Raw genomic sequence first — 21,521 nt, 5'->3', positions numbered from 1 at the left:
CGTATTGTTCTTAATTTTCCCTAATGAAGTTTCTATTTGAGCCCTGGGGTCTGGTTTGGCTCCGCTGCCTTCAATTGCACATGTGTGGAAAGTTGCTCTGCTCCATTTGGGACTGTGTTCCTCATAGTTGGTCTCATTCTGTTTCTGTCTGGTATTTCGTGTTGTTGTTTACATGAAACTGCACAACTTTCTAAGTGGGAATATTTCACACTCTGTTATAATTATGGTATTGATTTAGTTTATAGATTTAGGTTTATATAACATTCTTTATTTGGAAACTTATTACATGCATGGCATGTTTAGATATGTAGAATTTAAAGATAAAATTGAATTTTCCCATTTACAAAAGCACAAGTCTCCTTTGGGGGTGAGATGTCCTTACCTCTCCCGAATGGAAAAAGAAGGATGTGCTTTTGCAGAGGGAAAATGAAGCCCTGATTTAACACCTTTGTTTAGGAGGAACAGAGAGTCTCAGGCACATTACTTAGCCTGGAAGGTCTGGCATGACCCTTAGAGTCTGAGTTAGGTGCCCTTTCACAACCTCACTATAACACTGCATGTACTGATCAGATCTTGGATTCCATCGTTTGGAAATATTGCTTCAATTCACTGCTTCTCTCATGAGACTGCAGTTTCCTGTAGGCCAGAGACTGCATTGTATCTGCTTCCTCTCCTCCAGGTGATCCTCTATCAATTCTTCCCATTTAAGGCCAAACTCTATCCGTTTTATCTCTAAGCCTCATTAACCATAGCAACCCTCAGTGCTCTCTCCTATCTGGTAACTCCTGAAATGGATTTCTGCAACATTTGTGGCCTTACATCATTTGCTTAATTTTCTACTTCTAACATAATGTTCATCCCTTCTAATACTTTCAACTAGTTTATAATGAGATAGTATTATTTATCATTGTCAGCCCCCCATGACATTGTGCCAAGCACAGTACTGTGTATACATTTGTTTATTCATTTTAAAACATTTTGTCATTCAAACCAGAAAATATCCATTTTTTGATATATATGTACAAATACTATTATATACGATATATAGGATGCATACGATATGTAATTATTGATATGTGTGTACATTAATATATGTACACACATGTATAATTATAAATGTATATGTAAAAATGAGTGTACATCTACATGAAAAGTGTGAAAGTGTTAGTCATTCAGTCATGTCCAACTCTTTGCAACCCCATTGACTCTAGCCCACCAGGCTCCTCTGTCAGTGGGTTTCTCCAGGCAAAATACTGGAGTAGGTGGCCATTCTCTTCTCCAGGGGACCTTCCTGACCCAGGGATAGAACTCAGGTCTCCTGCATTGCAAGCCGTTTCTTTACCATCTGAGCCACCCAGATGATAAAAGGAAGCCCATGTCTACATACAGACAAATAAAATGCATATATATATAAACATAAATGCACAAGAGTGTAGGTAATACATACATATAAATGATTATATAATTTGTCCAGGGGAAGGAGAAATTATGTAAAGCATTGTTCAGGCTGGGATCCTTGTATTGATGCCTTTGTATATATTCTTTGTAAGTTTCCTCTTTTCCATACTCCATGAGTGTATTCATCATATCTTAGATTCTACTGAATTGAAAATCGTGTATATGTATATATATATAATGCATATGTGTGTATCTCCTAATACATTTATTGGCTACAAAATACATTTTTAAGTATTATAATCCTTTTTATTTGGAATATTATTAAACAGATCCAAAATATCTACAGCTATCATTAAAAGTTTTAATTTTTGTAATAATAGTCAAATAATTTTAATAGGAATGAAATAATATTAGCCATTTAACACATGCTTCTTTTTCATATATTGTGAGTGTGTATTTTACACATTTTAGTACAGTTGTAGTTACTTTAAATGCCATGAAAATGCTAGGAAAAATTAGCATCATCAATATTTATTGAGACGAATTTAACTTTGGAGTATAATTACTTACACAAAAATGCCTGCACATTTATTGAAAATGTTTTAATCTCTTTTCTTAAGCTGTTGCTTTCCTCTTGTGCCTTTTCCAAGATGCTTCCATTTGCCTGTTTCATCCTTTTTATTAAACTAACAATTACCCATAAGCAACTACTCTCAAATCAGCTATGTGGGGATATTCTAATCTATTGATTACATTCATCTACTATTATTCAAAATTAATCAAGTACATTTAAATCCCTACTCCCACTATTTCACTTCAATTTTCCTTACAACCTATCTTCTTTCACATTTAATGCCAGTGAAATATCATGTAATGGTAATCCTCAATTTCTCTTTCGAATTTTTATATTTATCCATTTTCCGACTACATTGAATTTCATCATTACTAACTAGCTGTTTTCCACACTTCAGTGCAACTCAGATCTGTGTTGTCTTATTGACAAATTATAAGCTATCTCTGTAAATCTTGTGTGATCCACTATTATTTTTACCAAAGTTCCAATTGAAGTAGAACCTAGTGAAAAGTGAATAAACTATCTTTTTGTAAAAGTTGGAAGTTAAAGGAAGGGAAGACAGTGAGTGTATTTTCATGCTTTCATTTTAGCCTAATGCTTTGATATACAAAAGAAATATAGAAAATCTAAGGAACTTATTGTAAGCTTACTTGTTGCCTAAGTGCTCAGTATTGATATCAGTTAAGTACTTGAAACTCTATTAAAAATGGGGAGGATACATACAATTTCTCACTATGTATTTTTTCTTATCTCCACAGCATGAGCTTCCCAGTGGTAGCTGAGCTCATGGCTCAGTAGTAAAGAATTCGCCTGCCAAGGCAGGAGACACGAGTTCAATCCCTGGGTAGTACGATTCCCTGGAGAAGGAAACGGCAACCCACCCAAGTATTCTTACCTGGGAAATCCCATAGACAGAAAAGCCTGGTGGGTTACAGTTGATGGTATTGCAAAAGAGTCAGATACAACTTAGTGACTAAGCAGCAACCGCAGCATCTTCACGGAATACCTGGGATTCACATCCGTCCTTCTCATGACTTGATATTGACTTTTAAAAACCACAGCAAGGCATGGTATGTATGCCTTGGGGGCCACTAATGTAGAGCCTAGGGATAGAATGAAGTATGAGTTTCCAGGAAAGTACTTCTCAAAGTGAGTTCACATAGTACTAGTCTCACAAGATGCCTTGAACAGATTTGAAAAGGAGTCTAGTAGTAAAGAAATCTGTACATATTCAACTACAGAGTTTTCATTCATCTCTCTTCTTCTTTTTTATTTTATAAATACCTATTAAAATTTCATACACTATTTTGAGGAAAAACTAGAATACTGGATAAAGTGATGGGGCAAAGAGGAGGTTAATGAAGCTAACACAAATTGTATTGCTTAGGAATTTTTTGGAAAGCCTATCTTAGTGCCTCTTTCCCTTTAGTTCAAAAACATTCATCAAAAAGATACTTTTCTAGAGATCAGGGGCAGGCTTCACAGGAGATACTAATCTATTTATGCAGGCCAAAGCTATTTCTGTTTTAATTACTCTGAATATTTAATTCTTAGCATAATATATCAATGCTTGCTTGCAAAAGGAAGGAGTAAGGAAACAAGGGCAAAAATACACACAAAAAATCACTCCCCCCACCAAAAAAAAAAAAAAAAAAACCTGGTTTATCAGAAACAAATCATTCATAGCGGTGGTCTAGAAAAATATCATCTAAGAAAAAACTGACCAAAAAATGTTGTCTACTATCTAGAAGCTGAATCCACCAAGGCATTTTTTTTAGCGACAAAGGGTACTCTGATCTAAGGGCTGTTACAAGAGCCTACAAATTGGACACTGACCTGAGCCAAAGGTGATTTATTTGAATTATAAAACAAAAGTATTTTTCCTTTATTAAGAACATTATATATATATATATATATATAAAATTTCTTGTAGCTTGACAGCTGGAAGAAGAAAATGTGTTAACTAGAAGCTGCAAAGGAATTCACTTTTGTAGTTCTTTATAAATTAAATGCACAGCCATACAAATGTTCTTCACCTGTCACTGGGATTCCTGACAGCTTTGCAACACTTTTGTGTATCAGATTCCTTTCCCTGGGCCTGGAAAAAACTCCTTCTGAGGGTGAAGGCCAAAACCAGATGCTAAATTCATTCAGGTTAAAGAGTCCTCGAAATCCCTCCAGTTTCCACTCTGGGCTCCCCAGGTGTTGCAGCAGTAAAGAATCCACTTGCCAATGCAGGAGATGCAAGAGATGCAGGTTCGATCCTTGAGTCGGGAAAATCACCCAGAGTAGGAAATGGCAACCCACTCCCCTATTCTTGCCTGGAAAATTCCATAGACAGAGGAGCCTGGCAGGCTGCAGAAATTAGAGTTGCAAAGAGCTGAGAGCTGGACAGGACAGAGCACACACCCACATCCCCCACCTTGCCTTTGACCCTGCCAGATCCCACCCTTAGCAAGTATTTGTACTTGCCTTTTCTTTTGAATTCTTGTGATAGTTTTCTATTACTGAAGTTTTATTTCACATCTCTGCTATGAAGTGAAATTTAGCATGAACTCTGCTGATTTCTTCTTCAAAAGATAAAATACATTTTCACAAGTTGAGGGCATTAAATATTATTTGTTGTTTAAACGTGTACCATTGATATACCTTTTCTCTAGCTCATGTACAATAATTGAGAGAATAGTGTATTACTTTAATAAATCTTTCTGCTAACTTTTCACTTCTGCCATTTGTAGGAGCTTCCATGGCATACTCAGATTCAACAGAGCAATGATTGTTTTGTAGGTGCCTCAGTGGGTAAAGAACCTGCCTGAAATACAGGAGACCCTGGAGACATGGGTTTGATTCCTGGGTAGGGAAGATCCCCTGGAACAGGGCATGGCAACCCACTCCAATATTCTTGTCTGGAGAATCCCATGGACAGAAGGAGCCTGGCAGGCTATATAGTCCACAGGTCACAAAGAGTCAGATGCAACTGAGCAAAGCACTACCATTTTCATATTGGTCACTGATATATTTTGTCTTTATCCACATATACATTGAAAGTGAAAGTGAAAAGTGAAAGAAAGTGAAGTCACTCAGTCGTGTCCGACTCTTTGTGATCCCGTGGACTGTAGCCTACCAGGCTCCTCTGTCCATGGGATTTTCCAGGCAATAGTACTGGAGTGGATTGCCATTTTCTTCTCCAGGGGATCTTCCCGACCCAGGGATCGAACCTGGGTCTCCTGCATTGTAGACAGATGCTTTACTGTCTGAGCCACCAGGGAAGTCCACATATACATTGCTATTGATGTAATATTAATTATTTTAATACTATTTATTATTGCTAACCTAAATTAAATGGATCTCTGAAATCTATTGTCCACTTACCATGGATATTTTTAATATTTTTAAATGAATTAAAGTTTTCTATTTTTAATTTTCCTATTACTAAGATTATTAAAGAATTCAAAAGTTATTTTTATTTTTAGAGAGCATCTGATCCTGTAATTGTACTTAGTGAAAAAGAATGAAGTATTTATGAAGTACAATAGAAGAGAATTTTTCTTTTCTACCCAATCCCTGAGATAACTGTTCGACATCCATCATCTTAAGAAATTTTTCATGAATTATTCTAAAGCAATTAAGAAATACCCATTTTCTTCCAATTCTCACATTTAATTATATTTAAAAAGTAATTATTTAGTAAAATAATATTAAAAATAATTTGTTAAGTACTTTTGCAGCCAAAAACTTTATATCGTATCTATCTTAAGGACTTCATGGGTGGGGAAGATCAGATCGCTAAAGTAGTGCTCATAGAGTGGGATCTATAATTTCAAACGCTTTTAACATTCTTCATCAGTGACTTTTAGTCACTTGCTATACATCAACACCAATTTCTATTAATCACCACCCAATCCATAACCAAATGAGAAAATGAGATTATGCATTTGGTCATAAAATATTAACGTAGAATTCTAAAAGTGACAAAACGGTCTATTTTTGATTTGTCTACAAATCAAAGCAAGCAAGTCTGTTTTACATAAATGGCTTTTTTACAAATTTGAAATGTGAATATATTTTATTTTTTTTCCCAGTGAGTACACAATACACAATTCTTTGACAATACTATTAACCAATTTTATGCCAATTTCTTTTCTGATCTAACAACATCAAATGAAACACATTAAGATTTTGGACGCTGTTTGGTGACTTAAACAAACTACAATTAAAAAAAAATCCATCTATAAAACAAAGTATAAAAAGTCTACCCACGGCCACAAAATCCCTTATCTTGCAACACTTTAAAGTCACAATAAATGGTTTTGAAAAGTATGAGATCAGAAAAATTAGTAAATTGAACTTCGTTAAAAAAGTATGGTGTTTCCTTTGAAGTACATATCCAAAGAGAAGCAAAAGAAAAGTTAACTTCACCTCTAAGATAATGTGGAAAGACATGTTGCTTTACACCAATTCTTGTCAAGTAATTCTATAAATACAGTATACAGAAGCAGGTGAACAAATTAGTGAATGTTATGGTTCTGCATATCTTTAATACTGACACACAATCACTTTCCAGTGGAGAAGATAAACCATAGTTTAGAGCTTCTTCGTATTATAAGTTGTCAACGGGCAATTACATAACTTTGTTGAATAGAAATCTAGAGGTGTTCTATTAAACTCATACAAACTTTCAACTCAAAACCCATTGAAAGTATATTTAAATAGAGTAGTAGGCTATGACATAGAACACCATTTAATGATTTGTTACCCCGAGAAAATCAACTTGCAATGTTTTTACTTCCCTTTGATTACAGGTTATGGTAAATGCTGGTCTTCATTTTCCTATATTTGCCATTGAACTGGATTCAAATCCTGTGAAGAAATCAGTTGTTTTCATATCCCCGTACTTTAAATTCAGCCTGGGGGAGAACTGGAGAATGGGAAGGACCACTCTGCTTGCCTACACTGAGGAATACATGAGTTGGATACTAATTCGGCCGCTGCCCCCAATACAGACCATGTGTGTTAAGAATGGAACTATTCTCGTGTAGGGCATGATGACACAGCAGGGTTGCCTGTGAGGGCAAGATGAGATTACATTCTCCTACCTAGACTTCCTTCTGACAGCTTAGGCAGGCCTTTGTTTAGACCTGCACAAGAGTGAGTTCTGTGCATTTCTAATCATTTAACCGGCTTCCAAATGAAAAAAAACGTGGAGCTCTCATGACATTCTGACTTACACTTACTGGAAGGTTTTTAATTATAGCAAGGTGACAAAGGCTTTGATTTTCGGTAGTCTTCCTGAATTCAAGTGGGTAGCCACAGTATTTTTTCTTGCTTTATATCTACAGGAGGAAAATATTTTGGGTGCAATATTAGCCAATTAATCTAAAACTAGACTTAACGGAGAATGTGATCTATTGTAAAAGAATATTCCAAGGAAACATAAGGCGACATACTCTAACCAAAACAGTTAATTTTTATGAATTGAAGGTATGATACTATGCCCTGGATTACTCCAGAAGTCACATAAACATACTCTGTTTTGAAATCTTTATTAGCCACATACACCTGCCAGTTACCAGGGGTAAAAGTCTATGTGTAGTATCTGTAATGAATTAAAGTTTCAGGCTAACTTGGGTTATAGAGGAGCATGAAGCATAAAGAAGGAACCAAAAAATGAACAAAACTTTGCATTTAAATAGAAAGAGATGAAGTAGGGGATTGCATAAATAAAAAACTAAATTCTTCACATCCTACAGTTGCATATAGGTATGTATTCATTCTTCACAGAAACGTCTCATCATCCCCAGTCTCTCTGTCTCAGAGAAATCAAACTGCATTAAAATTCAGGCACTGATGGTAGAAAGATGACAAAGGGAATAATAAGTGTGTCTCAGAATTCTTTTTCTCTTCAGTGTAGAAATGAACTACATGGGAGCAAGAAGATGTAGGGGCCCGTAAAGAACATTATGCTCCTCTACTCTTGCCTGTGTTGGTGCAGCCTTAGGGAACAAAAAGATGGAAACATTTAACTAGGTTCCTCTCTTTGCTATAACAGTATGATACACAGTTGGTGACTGAGCCAATAATGCACGGAGTATGAACTGTCATTTAAACTGGTCCCATATTTTAGAATTGATCTTAACCATCCTAGTGAATATTTTTCAAAGTACCAACTACTGAACATATCATAGGACAAACATGAGAAAGCATAACTAGAAATATAATTTACAATTGTGTAGGTAGCACATAGAAAAATGCCACAAGTGGGAATTTCAGGAAATTTCTCTTCTACTTGACTGATTGACTATACATGTACAGTAGCTAATATATACTTCAAAGTCATCTTCATTTGGATGATACATGACTGATGTTCAGGAACTTCTGGTTCTCAAAGTCGTAAAAACAAATGAGGCAGGACACTGTTATTAATGTCCACTTATGAGGTTTGGTTTTATTTAAAAAGTGTATAAACATGCATTGTTCTTCTTTAAAATTATTCTTTTCGATTTACTCATTCAAAATGGGTCAAACATTTTTTAGTTGGTAGCCAATTTCTGAGAATGAACCATAAAAGATTTATTCCAATAAATCTACTTACTGTGAACTGAACATACTCTGAACACTGCTTTTTAAGCACTTACAATTTGGCTATACATTTGGTGGCATAAACTTCACTTCTTAATCAAATGAAACACAAAGTTGCAAATAGACTGCATTATTTTTTAAAAGTCATGAATTTAAGTGATGCAGCTCTATCCTCTTGCATGTACTGTACATGTATTAGAAAGATGAAACAAGATATTGCAATAGAGTTTTTGTATTTGGGAGCAGCCCAAGTATGTCCTAATAATAAATTGCCTCTTTAACTATTTGCTAGATATTCTAGAGTTCATTTTGTTTCCTTGGGGAACTTCATATTATATTCTGACTTAATGAGTTGGAGAGATTAGTTATGGTAATTCAGACAACGCTTTTTTAAAAAACTGTAATATAAATACAGCTCTTGTGAAACACACTAATTTCCTTTTGCTTGTTGTAATTCTGAGACAGGTCAATTACAATGACAGGTAAAGTTGTTTCTAAACATAACTTTAATTTCCTTTTTTAAAAAGCAAGTTTAGTACATCATCGCTACCTGTATATTTTAATGCCTATTCAGTTTTAGGACTTCAACTTCCTTTTTTTGACCCCTGTTCTTATCAATAGTAAAAGCCACATAACTGCTTTTTTTTTTTATTATTGACTCAGTCCCTGATATTCAAAGAAGACTTAGCCAACATCACTGTTACTTTGCATCTTCCTATTTCTACACCCCAACTGAAACCCCCCTAACGTCATTGGTTACAACCAGCATTATCCAACCTAGCTTACAGTACAGAAACTCCCTTCACATTCAGTCTTTTTCTTCATGTCACGAGGAGTAGAGATTTGTGCTTATCACCAAATAAAATTGCAGTGCAAAATTTAAACATAAAAGTTACACAATTAAAAGTTAATATATGGCACCACAGCCTATTAATTCACATATAGTACAACAGACCAATAAGAACAGACAATAATATGAACAGAGCTAAAAAGAGTGAGCTTGCATAGCAATGCACAAAAGAAATTATATACAGAGGAAAATCCTTTTCTTCCTGGAGGGCGAGCTTTGTTTTCTTTCTTTTTTATATACTCCTGACAAGAAAGAGTTAAGGTGGGTGGTGTACTTAAGAGAAGAACACAAGTAAAATATCTGTGGGATATGTGTGGCTGTGTCTTTACATCGCATTTACAGTTCTTTTAATAGTACATAAATAAAGAAATTGTTCATTGCACTGTTTAGTGTTATCACTTCCATGAGTTCAGACCTGATGGTCTTTCAGAGCAGCTTTGCATGTCTCCTCTCAGTTACTCTGTGAAGAGATTAAAAAAACAAAACAGAAATAAGTTTGCATTTAAATTAAGTATTCTGTATCTTGATCAGCATAACAAAAAGCAAGGCAAACAGATAATAGATGAAGATGTATCTTGGATTTTGTTAGGTTGTGAATTTACAAATTTTTGCTTATGGAAAGGGAAAGACAAAGAACATTGTAAAATTTCGAGACTTAAAATCCAAGTAAATCATTTTTATATTTCGTATGAGCCTATAATTACTCCCATATAATAGTTACAGTAAAATCCAAGTAGTCCTGAATCAAATTAAAATGATAAACACATCTTAATTATAATCAGATTAGTAATAGGTAACAATAATAACTCCCATTAATTAAAATGAAAGAAATTTACAGTTTTGAAAGTACTTTCAGCTTTCATTATCTTATGGCATTCCCCAGTCTGAGCATCAGAGTAATGTGAGCCTAAGAGTAATGCAATGCTTTTGATAAGGGCATAGAGTCAGGAAGGCAGTTTCCTTTCTTTTCTCACAGAACCAGAGAAGGTTGAGAAGACTGGAATTCAGGGCTATTCCTTCAGATAAACTGAATTCAAGGAAGCAATTGAAAATACAATACTGAGACTGGTTAGTGAAATTGGTAACTTTCATGATGCAATGAACACAAAGAATTCAAGGCTTTTTACTGTGTGTGACAGACTGCGACATGCTCTCTTTCTCTAGTATTTTATACTTAAAAAGTAGTTTAATTATATTAACTACCAATGCCAGTTCTTTATCAAAAAGAGAAATTTATATGTTACTGAAATCAAAGTACTACAAATGAACTAAAATCAATGATGAACTTTTCAAGGCTGACTTCCTAAATGTATGAAATAAAAAAATAAAGAGCGACTAGGGGATAAGGAATTCCCAAGAAGGTTCTTTAAAACTACCAACAAGCCAATATTTCCCTATTGTGCTCAGTTAAACAGGCAAAGAAAACTACAAAAAAACTATATTTAATTCACATGTAAGTATTAACATTAATTGCCTAACTTCTATAATTTCTGTACAGAAAAGTCCAAGCTTGAGACAGAAGAAATGTTTATTTGACTGATAGAAACAGCAATGGTCTTTATTATAACCAAACCTGCTCAAAATCATAATTCAATTTTTTCTCATTGTAAAGCGAGCTTTCTACAATTTTGAAATTTGTTTACTGTGGCGGTGTTATTGATAAGATTCAGGGCATACTTCGAAATACGGTAACTTAGCATACTAAATATCTTAGAGTGAGGGAGTTTGAAAAAATTAGCAGAAGCATAAAGAGCACTCTGACCTCTCCCACCTCACCCTTCCCTGAAGGATGATGATAAAATCTATGTGACAGATACCTGCCCTGTACCAAGAGGAGGGAAGATACTCCTGTCAAAACCTTGTTAAACTAACCCTTAGTTACTTCTTCACTCTTTACTACCCCCAGCCCAAAACTCTTTTTAAATTCTCACACATTTACTGTTTGTCTAACGGAGCAAAAAATTTACTGCTCTGGTCCCTTCTTTGAGTCTTCATTCTCTTGTGAAGGCTCCCATGTTCATGTAAAAATTCAATAAAATTTGTATGCTTTTTTTTTTTTTTCCTGTTAATCCCTCTCATCAGTTTGGTTTTCAGACCCAGTCAGATATTCTAAGAGGGTCAAGGAAAACATTCTCCCTTACGCTATTGGCCCAGTTTTCTTTCTGAATCACCACAGCCTTTTAAATGCCCTAAGGCACTTACATAATTCACCTGTAAACTGTCCTTGACTACTTGAGCCCATATATCCTATGTCAAGAAGGTCGCTGGCGTTGCGTTGGTGGCTTCCCCTCAAAGCATCAGCTTTCCTAGGCCCAGTGGATCCCTTAGAAGAAGCCGTTCCTGACGAGCTGTGACCCCCTGGAGATGGAAAATTGGGCTTGCTGTAGGGCACCAACGTCTCCTCTAGAAAAAAGGGAACGCAATGGGTTTAGGTGAACAGCTACACAGAGGCAAAACAAATTTAGCTTTAAGCTCAAGCTAGGCTTTTTTATCATTTCACTCTTTAGTAAAATCAAGAAGAATTTAACAAGACCCAGATATTAAAGGAATTTCCATGTGCAGGCAACATTTCCTACAACAGGAACTGAGGCAGTATTAAATTAAAAGAGATCTTGGGATACGTATATATCGTCATGTATTATTTGCAAAATTTAAATTCATTATAAAAGAGATTTGCATATAATGACTGTAATGTTTGACAAAATCTTTTCTGAAAATAATTTCTGGGTTCAATGGGGCTGAAATTTAATTTTTTGATTAAGATGGAAGGAACATGGTTTTTGTCTTAAATTATGGCAACATTTTCTCAATTTAGATAAAGATCTATAAGTTAGTTAATAAACTAAGCTTCTTAAATTTCTATTGCTTCTTTGAATAGAAATACACTATTTGAAAAGCTGTTTTATTTCCTTAAAAGAAAAAGAGAAACTCATTCATTTTAATAATTAATGTTCCTATCCTTTTTATGTACCATCTCTCTAAAAATAATTCATGATGTGCATTTGCTATTGTTGCTAAGTCATTTCAGTCGTGTCTGACTCTGTGTGACCCCATAGACGGCAGCCCACCAGGCTCCCCCGTCCCTGGGATTCTCCAGGCAAGAACACTGGAGTGGGTTGCCATTTCCTTCTCCAATGCATGAAAGTGAAAAGTGAAAGGGAAGTCGCTCAGTCGTGTCTGACTCTTAGCGACCCCGTAGACTGCAGCCTACCAGGCTCCTCTGTCCATGGGATTTTCCAGGCAAGAGTACTGGAGTGGGGTGCCATTGCCTTTCCTAAATACTTAATACTTTGAAATGCTACTGTTTCTCTCTCTCTTTTTCTCTTTCTTCTTTCATTCCCCCCCCCATCTCTCTTCCTCTCCACCCCTGTGTTTCTTCTCTCTTTCTAGGTTTAAGTTATCATTACTGATTAGATGACTAAAAAACATGCTAGCTGGATTTAGCATTTCTCTTCTTAGATACCTTTAATGACAAGGATCACATGACTTTTATTTTGCAGCCTTAATGATGTAAGCTTCCTAAATGTTCCACTAAATCTAGATATTAATATTATCATCTTTTAGCTCTTTCCTAACTATATTTCAAGCTAAAACTTTAAGCACCAAGTTGTGACAAAATATAATTATTGAAAATGCATGAGTAGAGGACATATCCAGAAAAGACTGAGTCCAAATAAATAAAAGAATGTGTAAGGAAACTTTCAATGTGTGTGTGTGTATATAAGGTTTAATACTCAATGAATTCTGAAATAAGAAGAGATGTTGCAGAAATGATTTCTATAAGTGGTTAAATGTACCTCCACCAAAAAAAAATCCAACTGCAAATGATGAAACTTATTTTGTGACATTTCCAGCAAGCTTGATTTATAAGCAAAAACATTTCCCATTGAAGTGCTAATAATCAACTCAATTTAATCAGTTGGAAAAGTGCAGGTGCCAGTTTAACCTTTTCTAATATGAGAATTCTGTGATTGTCTGTTTATTTGCGACTTTGTTACTTCCATTAATTTACTAATTTGACTGAAGTGAGTTCTCTAAAAATGACTAGTTACTTCAGTCAAAATGGACAAATTGGTTGAAGGCAGAGATTCAACTGATACTAAAGATGAAGTTTAGTGGTCTTAAAAGTACTCAATACAAACAAAAATGGCAAAAAAAAAAAAAAAAAAATCAAATGGTTTCCTGAGCATTACCGATGAAGCCTGGATGTGTCTTGGGCTCAAAGACCCTATGCAGAGATTAACTTGAGGAAGGCCCCCTACTGGACTCAGCCTTAAGGGATGCGCAGGTGAGCTTTGCTGTGAATTCCAACTTCAATTAGTGATTCAAGGCAAATTCATTTCAGATGCCCTTAAACAACTGGCATTTCCAAAATACCTGGTAGAAAAAAAAGGTCAAAGTCCACACTTTCTTGGGACTGTGCAGAACACACCTGGTCCGACACCTTGTTTGTGGAGGGCTTTCCGTATGTCTTCTGGGCGTTCAGTGGAGTTTATCCATTCCTGGGTTTGTCGCTGCCACTCTAGGGACGTTTTAGCTGGACAATCCAAAGAGCTCTTTGTGTCTTCTAAGTTGGCTGCTTGCTGTCTCTCCAGAGAGCTTCCTTTTCTCTCTGTTGAATTTTCCACGTTACCAGCATGCTGGCTCGAGCCTATCTGCTGCCTTAAACCCTGACCTGGAGGGGGATCTGGTGGTGGTGGAAGATCTAAAAATTTTGAATAATGTTTAGAATAAACTAAAATGTAATAAAAAAAATACAGGTTTTAATTCAAGATGAAGAAAAAAGAAAAACGTCGCCCTCCTAAAGGTATCACCCATACAAAATAAATTTTGGAGAGGAAAGTTCAGTTATTTATTTCTGAAATGGATATTATTGATCTCTTTGCTATCTTTTGATCACAGTGCCTTTGAAATAAAATCAACCGATTTTCTCCAACTATTGTACATGGTGAGTGTTTTCAATTGCACATGAAGGCTGATGTTCAAGGTGTAAAGGACACTTTATGATTTCTCCGTCTTTAATCCATTCTCCACTGCCACCTCCCTAAAGTAGAATACTAGGACACAAAACAACTAGAAATTCTAGCAGCTGTGTTAATAAAAGACCCTGGAAGAATAAAAGCTGCCCTGTCAATCTCCCTAGGAAATGTTGCCCTCGGGAAATTAAGAACTGTATGCTGTATCATACAAGCATATGACTGCTCTTATTCGTGTATGTGGCACATTCAGCAACAGTCAAAGTGTTAAGCTAACATTTATTAAATGCAATTAACATTCTGCCTGACAACCAATTCTAGCTGTTCATTTCATGAGTTAGCTAATGAGTTACAACTAATATATTATAATCTTCCAATGTATTAATTTTAATAAGTAATAACCAATGTTCAGATTTTAGATAGAATATGCTTCATGGTACTAGAGAAGGCAATGCATCATGAAAAACTGAGATGTAGTGGAATAAATCATTTTTCATAAAAGCTCTTTACATTAAATATATGAAAAAAGTTCAAATACCTAGCTAATTTTTCATTTTTCTCTTATTAGCTTGTTAGACCATGACACTTTTATAGTTTAAATGTCTTCAATTGTGAAATCATAGTCGCTTTTTTTCATATTTCTTTAAGTATTATAGTTCTATTATATAATGTATACTGTTATACTAGACCTATACTAATATTACTTTGCTGAAGATTTTGAGATCTCCTAAACATTCTAACATTCCTTTGGATTATTTCCTCCTCATTTTTCTGGAATGTTGTTGTAAACTTCTTTGTTCATCCTTAGAGTATCAACAGCTATATTATTTGTTCAATTATCAATTTGTTCAAGATCAATTATCATGGACAATATATATACTTGTATCATTAATAGAGGATAATGTATATAACATAGATAATTATTTCCCATGCCATCTTAGCAATGGTGCACTTGTTTCTAATAATATTGTTCATGAAATTCCAAAGGAGAAAGTATAAATTTCTTGTGTACACAAGATAGTTTCTTTAATGAAGGCTAAGTTGCTCCTTTAAAAGACTTTCTTAGGAAGCTTCATGTTCTCTTTTATGAGCAAACTAATATTGAACTTCATTGAACTGACAATGAAAATCTCCTCAGGATTTACTTGGGGAGTTCCTACATTGGTGCAGCATTCCCAGTTCTTATGTACATCATCTTGTTAGATTATGAATTATTAATTATTGAAGGGAACTTGGTTTCTATCTGGGAGAACAGAGTTGCAATTGGAACATTTCTTCCAAAATGAAAAGCTAATCCAATATTGAGAGATCTGTTTGTTGAATAATTCACCAATGAGTTTGGTGCTTCCTCTATACTCAATACTGATTTCCTTCAGTTTGTATTATTATAAATGCAAATTAATTATTTTACGTGAGTTATGGGACTAAAGACTGCCAGTTGGGGGGAAATTATTACATTTGCTTCTAAAATAACATATCTTTGTCATTGATTTTTATTCTCCATCAGAGCAGCTTAATTTTTAAAATGGCCAAAATGGCATCTGCTTATGCTAGCTAAAATTCTGATTACTATTTAATTTAACCTGAAATTATATGGCTACATAATTAAGTAATATCCTTGTAGTTTGTATAGTCTAAGATGAAAGAACATTGAAAGCACATTGAAATAAACAAATTGGAAAAAAGATGAGATTAAGAATGGCTGTGGAAAAAATGAAAGAATGTAATCAAATATGTTTACTTAAATTAAATTTATTATTCATTTCTCTGTTGATTCATTTCAACTAAATCAATTCATCAAAGAGACTCTTACTGGCCTACTGAGAATTTGCAATTGTCAGGCACAACAATCCAGTGATATGTGTGTCATTATTATACTCTTTTTTAGGTAAGAAAAATCTGCATAAAGAAATCAAGTATCTCCAGCCTGGGTCTCTCTTTCCATGAACTCAAGATTCATCTTAAAGTAAATCCATATTGGAGAGTTTGGCTTTGATGTTTAGTAAGCATCTCAAATGTCACACCTGGAAACTGAGCTCTAGAACTTCCTGTGCAAAATGTTTCCTCCCTAATGTTCCTCATCTCAATTACTACAAGCTGGTCATAAGACTGGAGTAATCTTTGGCTTCCCTGCTTTATACCTTTACTAATTTCATTAACCTGTGGGCTCTGCTTCCGAGTTTAGAATTCAACCTTTCTCATTGCTTCCACCGATTCTAGCTTGGCATGGATGTCAACCACCTATTCCCTACATTACCTATATAGTTTCTGTGTGATTCCACACAGACTCACATTCAGGCTATCTGAATATAGTATCCAGAATGGTTTGTTTTTAAATAAAAACATAAGGAAAATCTGTAACTCCCCTGCCTTATGTACACACACTCTCTCTCTCTCTCTCTCACAGACATACACACACACACACACACACACACACACACATGCGCGTGCACACATCATTACTGTTTTCTCAAAGTAAAGAGCCAATGTCCTTACAGAGGCTTATAGGGTCTTCAGAAAAGTGGTCCTCACTTACTTGTCTGACTTCACACTCATTTTGTTGCTCTCTCTGCTTCAGCTACAGTCCATGGGGTCACAGACATGACTGAGTGACTGAGCACACACACTGCTTCAGTCACACTGTTCCTCTTCCTTTTAATTAAATACTTCAGGATTCCACTCACTGTTTTCATTTCCTGGAATGACTTTTCCTCAGATATAAGCATTGCTCTTTCTCTTGTAATCTTCCAATCTTTTCTCAAATGTCATCTTCTTGGTAAGGCCTCCCCTGAGCTCTCTACATTAAAAATATCTCCCCCATGTCTATAGTTCTCAACTTCCTTCCTATGTTTTGTTTTCTCCATGACACCACCATCTTGTATATCCTTATTTTTCACTTTTATATATATGTTGGTCTTTATCTATCTTCTCTCACTAGAATGTAAGCTACAGGAGGCCAGGGGATTTTGTCTGTATAGTTCCCACTGTGCCTGTCATTTGGTAGGAGCTTAATAAATATTTGAATGAACAGATTTATGAATGAATAGATTAATGAATAGAATAATGACTAATTTGCTCAATGGTCAAAGTTATTCCATGGCAGAGCTGGGAAAGAGCCCTTTCTCTGAAGAGACATTAGGATGAGGGGAGGACAGGCTGGAAGGTGACAATTTAGGGAAAAAAGGCTGACAGAGAACTTGCCTCCTTTGTTCAGCATTGGTCAATGTATTCGCTTTAAAGGATATTCTTTGGTTTATGCAAATGGAATAGATGATTTGCACTGAACAATGCCTACTTAGGTGAGACTTTATCCAAGGGGGAAGAACATTTCTTAATATGTGTGTGGGTTTTTGCATAGTCTTTGAAGCAGAGACTGATACTGCCTCAATAATAATATTCCTGCTCCAGTAGTTAGTTTGATGCCATGTGACAGAGTTCCTGTCCAAGAAGGAGTGATTGTACCGTCTGTGGGACAAGCCATCATCTCATCTAGTTGCTCACTTGTGCCCAACTCTTTGAGACTCCACGGTCTACCAGGTTCCTCTGTCCATGGGATTCTCCAAGCAAGAATACTGGAGTGGGTTGCTAGTTCCTTCTCCAGGGGATCTTCCCAACCTAGCATTCGAACCTGGGTCTCCCACATTGCAGGCAGATTCTTCACCATCTGAGTCACTGACTAGCCATAGAACATTCCAGATAATCACTTATGTTCTGTCTTCCCTCACTCAGAAACCAGGAAGGTCCCATCTTGGAAATAACGGGGTATCAATATTTAAGCAAACATCTTTACTGCTTCGAGGAGAGCCACCTGACCTTTATAAATCACTGTGTCTGTGAGAAATAAACTCTTACCATGCTAAGCCACTGAGGGGATAGAAGCTGTTTGGTACAGCAGCCATCAATAGTTACCCTGATTAATATATTCATAAACACTGTTGTAAAATCTATAATGCAAAAATTTTACTGTAAAAGATCTGTACATTAAGTGCTACTAAACTTCCCCAAAAGAACAGTTTGATGTTACATACAAATCATATGAACTTATTACTGATGCATGGACTCATACCATATAAAAACTACAGCATAAAAATCTGTGGTAAAATAATAATATTCTTAAAGATAACCTGTAGAGTGTGATCCAAAATAAATCTTCTTTATCATACCTAAAATGTCTTTGGGTCAAACACTTGTGAGCCAAAATATGCTTTGCAATATCAGTACTTTCAGAATGTATCTACTAATGCACATAATCCAAAATCTTCTTTGGAATGCTGGTAAATTTGAAAGTTTAGGAATCTATTTGTTTTTTGGAAATATAAGCAATATATCGATCATGCTTTAAACTAGGAGGTGGCTTACTTTAACTAGACATTCTGAAGAAAGCTTGCAGGGAAAATGTTTTAGGGAGAAAGAAAAGAGCTATTTTATTGATTTATATTTTACATCTTCTACATATTCTGGATATGATCTTCAAACATTTTGGAAAAGCCACAAAAAAATCCATATAGTCCCTGGATATTTCCCTCTCTTCATGACAGTCATAGCAGGAAAATCATACAAAATTATTAATGCTGAGATTTGTAATAGAATATCAGTGAGTAGTCCTTTGTACTCAGAAAGAATAAGATCAACACTATAGACTGCTTCAAGTGCTCAACTAATCTTCAGATCACTGGGGGCAGAAAGGAGGTGGTACACATTTTTGCACACCACAGGATATCCACTTATCGAGAATCAAAATCTTGATTGTACCCTTACCCTTGTATTCCACAGAAACACTTTCCAATGAAAACAAAAGAAGCAGGAAAGATAAGTAAACCTGAAGACTTTTAGACAAGTTATTTTGGGCTTTTAAAGTCTTCTTAGCATTATAAAATGACAAGAGAAAGCACAGTGGAGACTGCCAGCTAAAGACCTACCCTCAAACCAACAAAGAGCAAATACTTCCTTTCCAAGGAAGCCTCGTCCTGTCCTATAATGTTAAGTCTAAGAGACTCAGATGAGTGCCAAGAACTCAGTTACAGCTTCTCAAAGCTAACTGCATATTAGGTTCTCCAGTGGAGCTTTAAAAACACTCATGGCTGGTTTTCACCCCAGAACAATTAAATCAGAATCTCCAGGGTGTATTTTAAGAGTTCCCCAGATGGTTCTAATGTGCAGCCTGGCTAGGTTCATTCTTTTGATGTTTGGTAGTGCTATCTCAGGAAAAAGTTTGTGTGCTTAGCGGAGACAGTGTAGAGAAGGGGGAAGAAATTTACCTTTTGGTCTGACATTATACTGGGCTCTTTACATATACTATCTTACATATTCCTTAGGATAAAACTTCAGTGTAAATACTTTTTTTCCCTATATTTAAACATATGATAATTAAGTTGAAAACAGAGTTGATGAACTATTCATTATTGAAAAAGGATGTCTTTCAATAATATTTTGTTTCCTGAAACTAGCAGTATTTAAGCAAATACGCAAAGATTTGAGGCTGTATATAAGTGAAAAAATTGAAATAAATCAGCAAGCTATGGGCCAAAGTAAGCCATTGTCTGTTTTGTCAACGAAGTTTTATTGGAAATCAGTTATATCCATTCATTTACATTTTTCTATAGCTGCATAGACACTACAATGGTAGTGTTAAGTAGTCTTGATAGAGATTGTTTGGCTTGGCTAAAGCCAAATCTATTTACTATCTGGACTTCTCAGAAAAAGTTTACTGACCCATCAACCAGATGGTCTATTAGCCCCGAAATTCATGAAATTTAAAAATTCATAAACTGGAAATAACAGTCTTTTTCAAAAGTGATTCCATCTAAGATATCTTAATTCAGCTTCAAAAATGATTCGACAACATGGCGACTGCACATGCTACTTATGTTTTCTTCCTTAATCTTAAAAAGGAATGGTCGTTAGAAAGCACTAACGGAAAAAAGCCAGACCAGCAGAAAAATCAACATTGTCAAGCAGGATGGCATGTATTTCTTGGGGTTGGATAATTAGGAATAAATCCAGATTGTTCAAGAAAAGGGGGTATTTGATTGAAACAAGACCACACTGCCAGGTGTTCAGCCTGGTCACATAACAAGGTGATACCTGATCTACCATCATGTCTTGAAGCTAAGTTAATGACTTCACAGAACATGTCTCTTCAGTTAGGAGACCAGAGAGAAGAAAACAAACCTACCATCTGTCATTCCTTCCCTTCGGTGAGGCAATGCTGGTTGCGGGTCCACTCGCCCGCCCTTGTGTTTTTTAGTGGGCCGAGGCCTCTGACTTTGACTCAGGGCTGCACTGGTGTTACTGTCCGTAGAAAATGGGCTGGTTGGTCGAGGTCTTTGAGAGGAGGTAAAGGCTTTACCTAGAAAGTAAACAAAGGGAACGAGATATAGAGAATGTTATTATAAGGCACTGATTCTGTCTTATATTTCTGCTCTAAGACTAACTTCTAAAGCTGCCTGGAGATGTCATTTGAAGATACAAAATACTGGTCCATCTCCATAGAAAAAAATACGCCCTCTTGCATTTTTTTGGTCCAGTTTTTATAACCAATATACTACCCACTGAAAAATGCAAACAAATGAATATGAAACAAGTCCACCACCAATCAATATTCCTTGATTGTATTTTTATGTAACCTTGGCAATCTTAGTGACATTTTCATAGATATATGCAAATTTGTGCAGCTTTTACTCCTTAAAATTAAGAAAGCTTTTTCTGAAGTGAATTATGTACTGTCTTGTTTAATCAAATTTCACCCTTGGAAACTTACGAACTTTCTTTGAGCACAGAAAAATTTCCTGTAGTAATTACATTTTAAATTTTACATGGAAGGTCTGCTCAGACACATATATTAAATTGACCTTACCACCCATACACATACACAATGAATTCTACTTCTTTTAGCAGAAACTCAATAACATTAGTGTATAGTATAGGATAAATAGCAGTTTAAAATCATCTTGTAAAATCACCAAAGTGCAATAGGTGTTCTCTGATGAATAGTACTCTATCTGAGCAGACTCCAAATTCTTATTGAAAAATGAAATGTGCCATGTCCTTTTCTTGTAGCTTAGTGTAATATGTCGGGAAATATATTGTGGCAAAAGGTTAATAAATTTTCAACATCTTAGGGGTTTAATAATATGTTTATTAT

At 35.4% G+C, this 21,521-nt stretch overlaps 1 protein-coding gene across 15 annotated transcripts in view; it reads right to left on the bottom strand.

Annotated features, from left to right (window-relative positions):
* Positions 1-7,172: 7,172 nt before the first annotated feature.
* ROBO2 (roundabout guidance receptor 2) overlaps positions 7,173-21,521 on the bottom strand; it is a 666,758-nt gene continuing 652,409 nt past the window's right edge. For 9 of the 15 annotated variants that reach the window (XM_055567819.1, XM_055567812.1, XM_055567817.1 and 6 more), the window contains 4 exons: positions 20,553-20,726; positions 13,834-14,106; positions 11,604-11,804; positions 7,173-9,861 (listed from right to left, as the gene is read on the bottom strand). In XM_055567819.1, coding sequence (XP_055423794.1) covers positions 9,860-9,861; positions 11,604-11,804; positions 13,834-14,106; positions 20,553-20,726 — 650 coding nt within the window. In that variant the 3' untranslated portion in view covers positions 7,173-9,859. The remainder of the gene's footprint in view (positions 9,862-11,603; positions 11,805-13,833; positions 14,107-20,552; positions 20,727-21,521) is intronic. The other 6 variants (XM_055567820.1, XM_055567823.1, XM_055567822.1 and 3 more) reach the window with 3 other exon arrangements.

The sequence above is a fragment of the Bubalus kerabau genome, chromosome 2 (genome assembly GCF_029407905.1).
Source record: "Bubalus kerabau isolate K-KA32 ecotype Philippines breed swamp buffalo chromosome 2, PCC_UOA_SB_1v2, whole genome shotgun sequence".
Lineage (NCBI taxonomy): Eukaryota > Metazoa > Chordata > Mammalia > Artiodactyla > Bovidae > Bubalus > Bubalus kerabau.
Note: the sequence above shows the minus strand (reverse complement) of the source record. Positions and strands in the feature narration are given on the sequence as shown.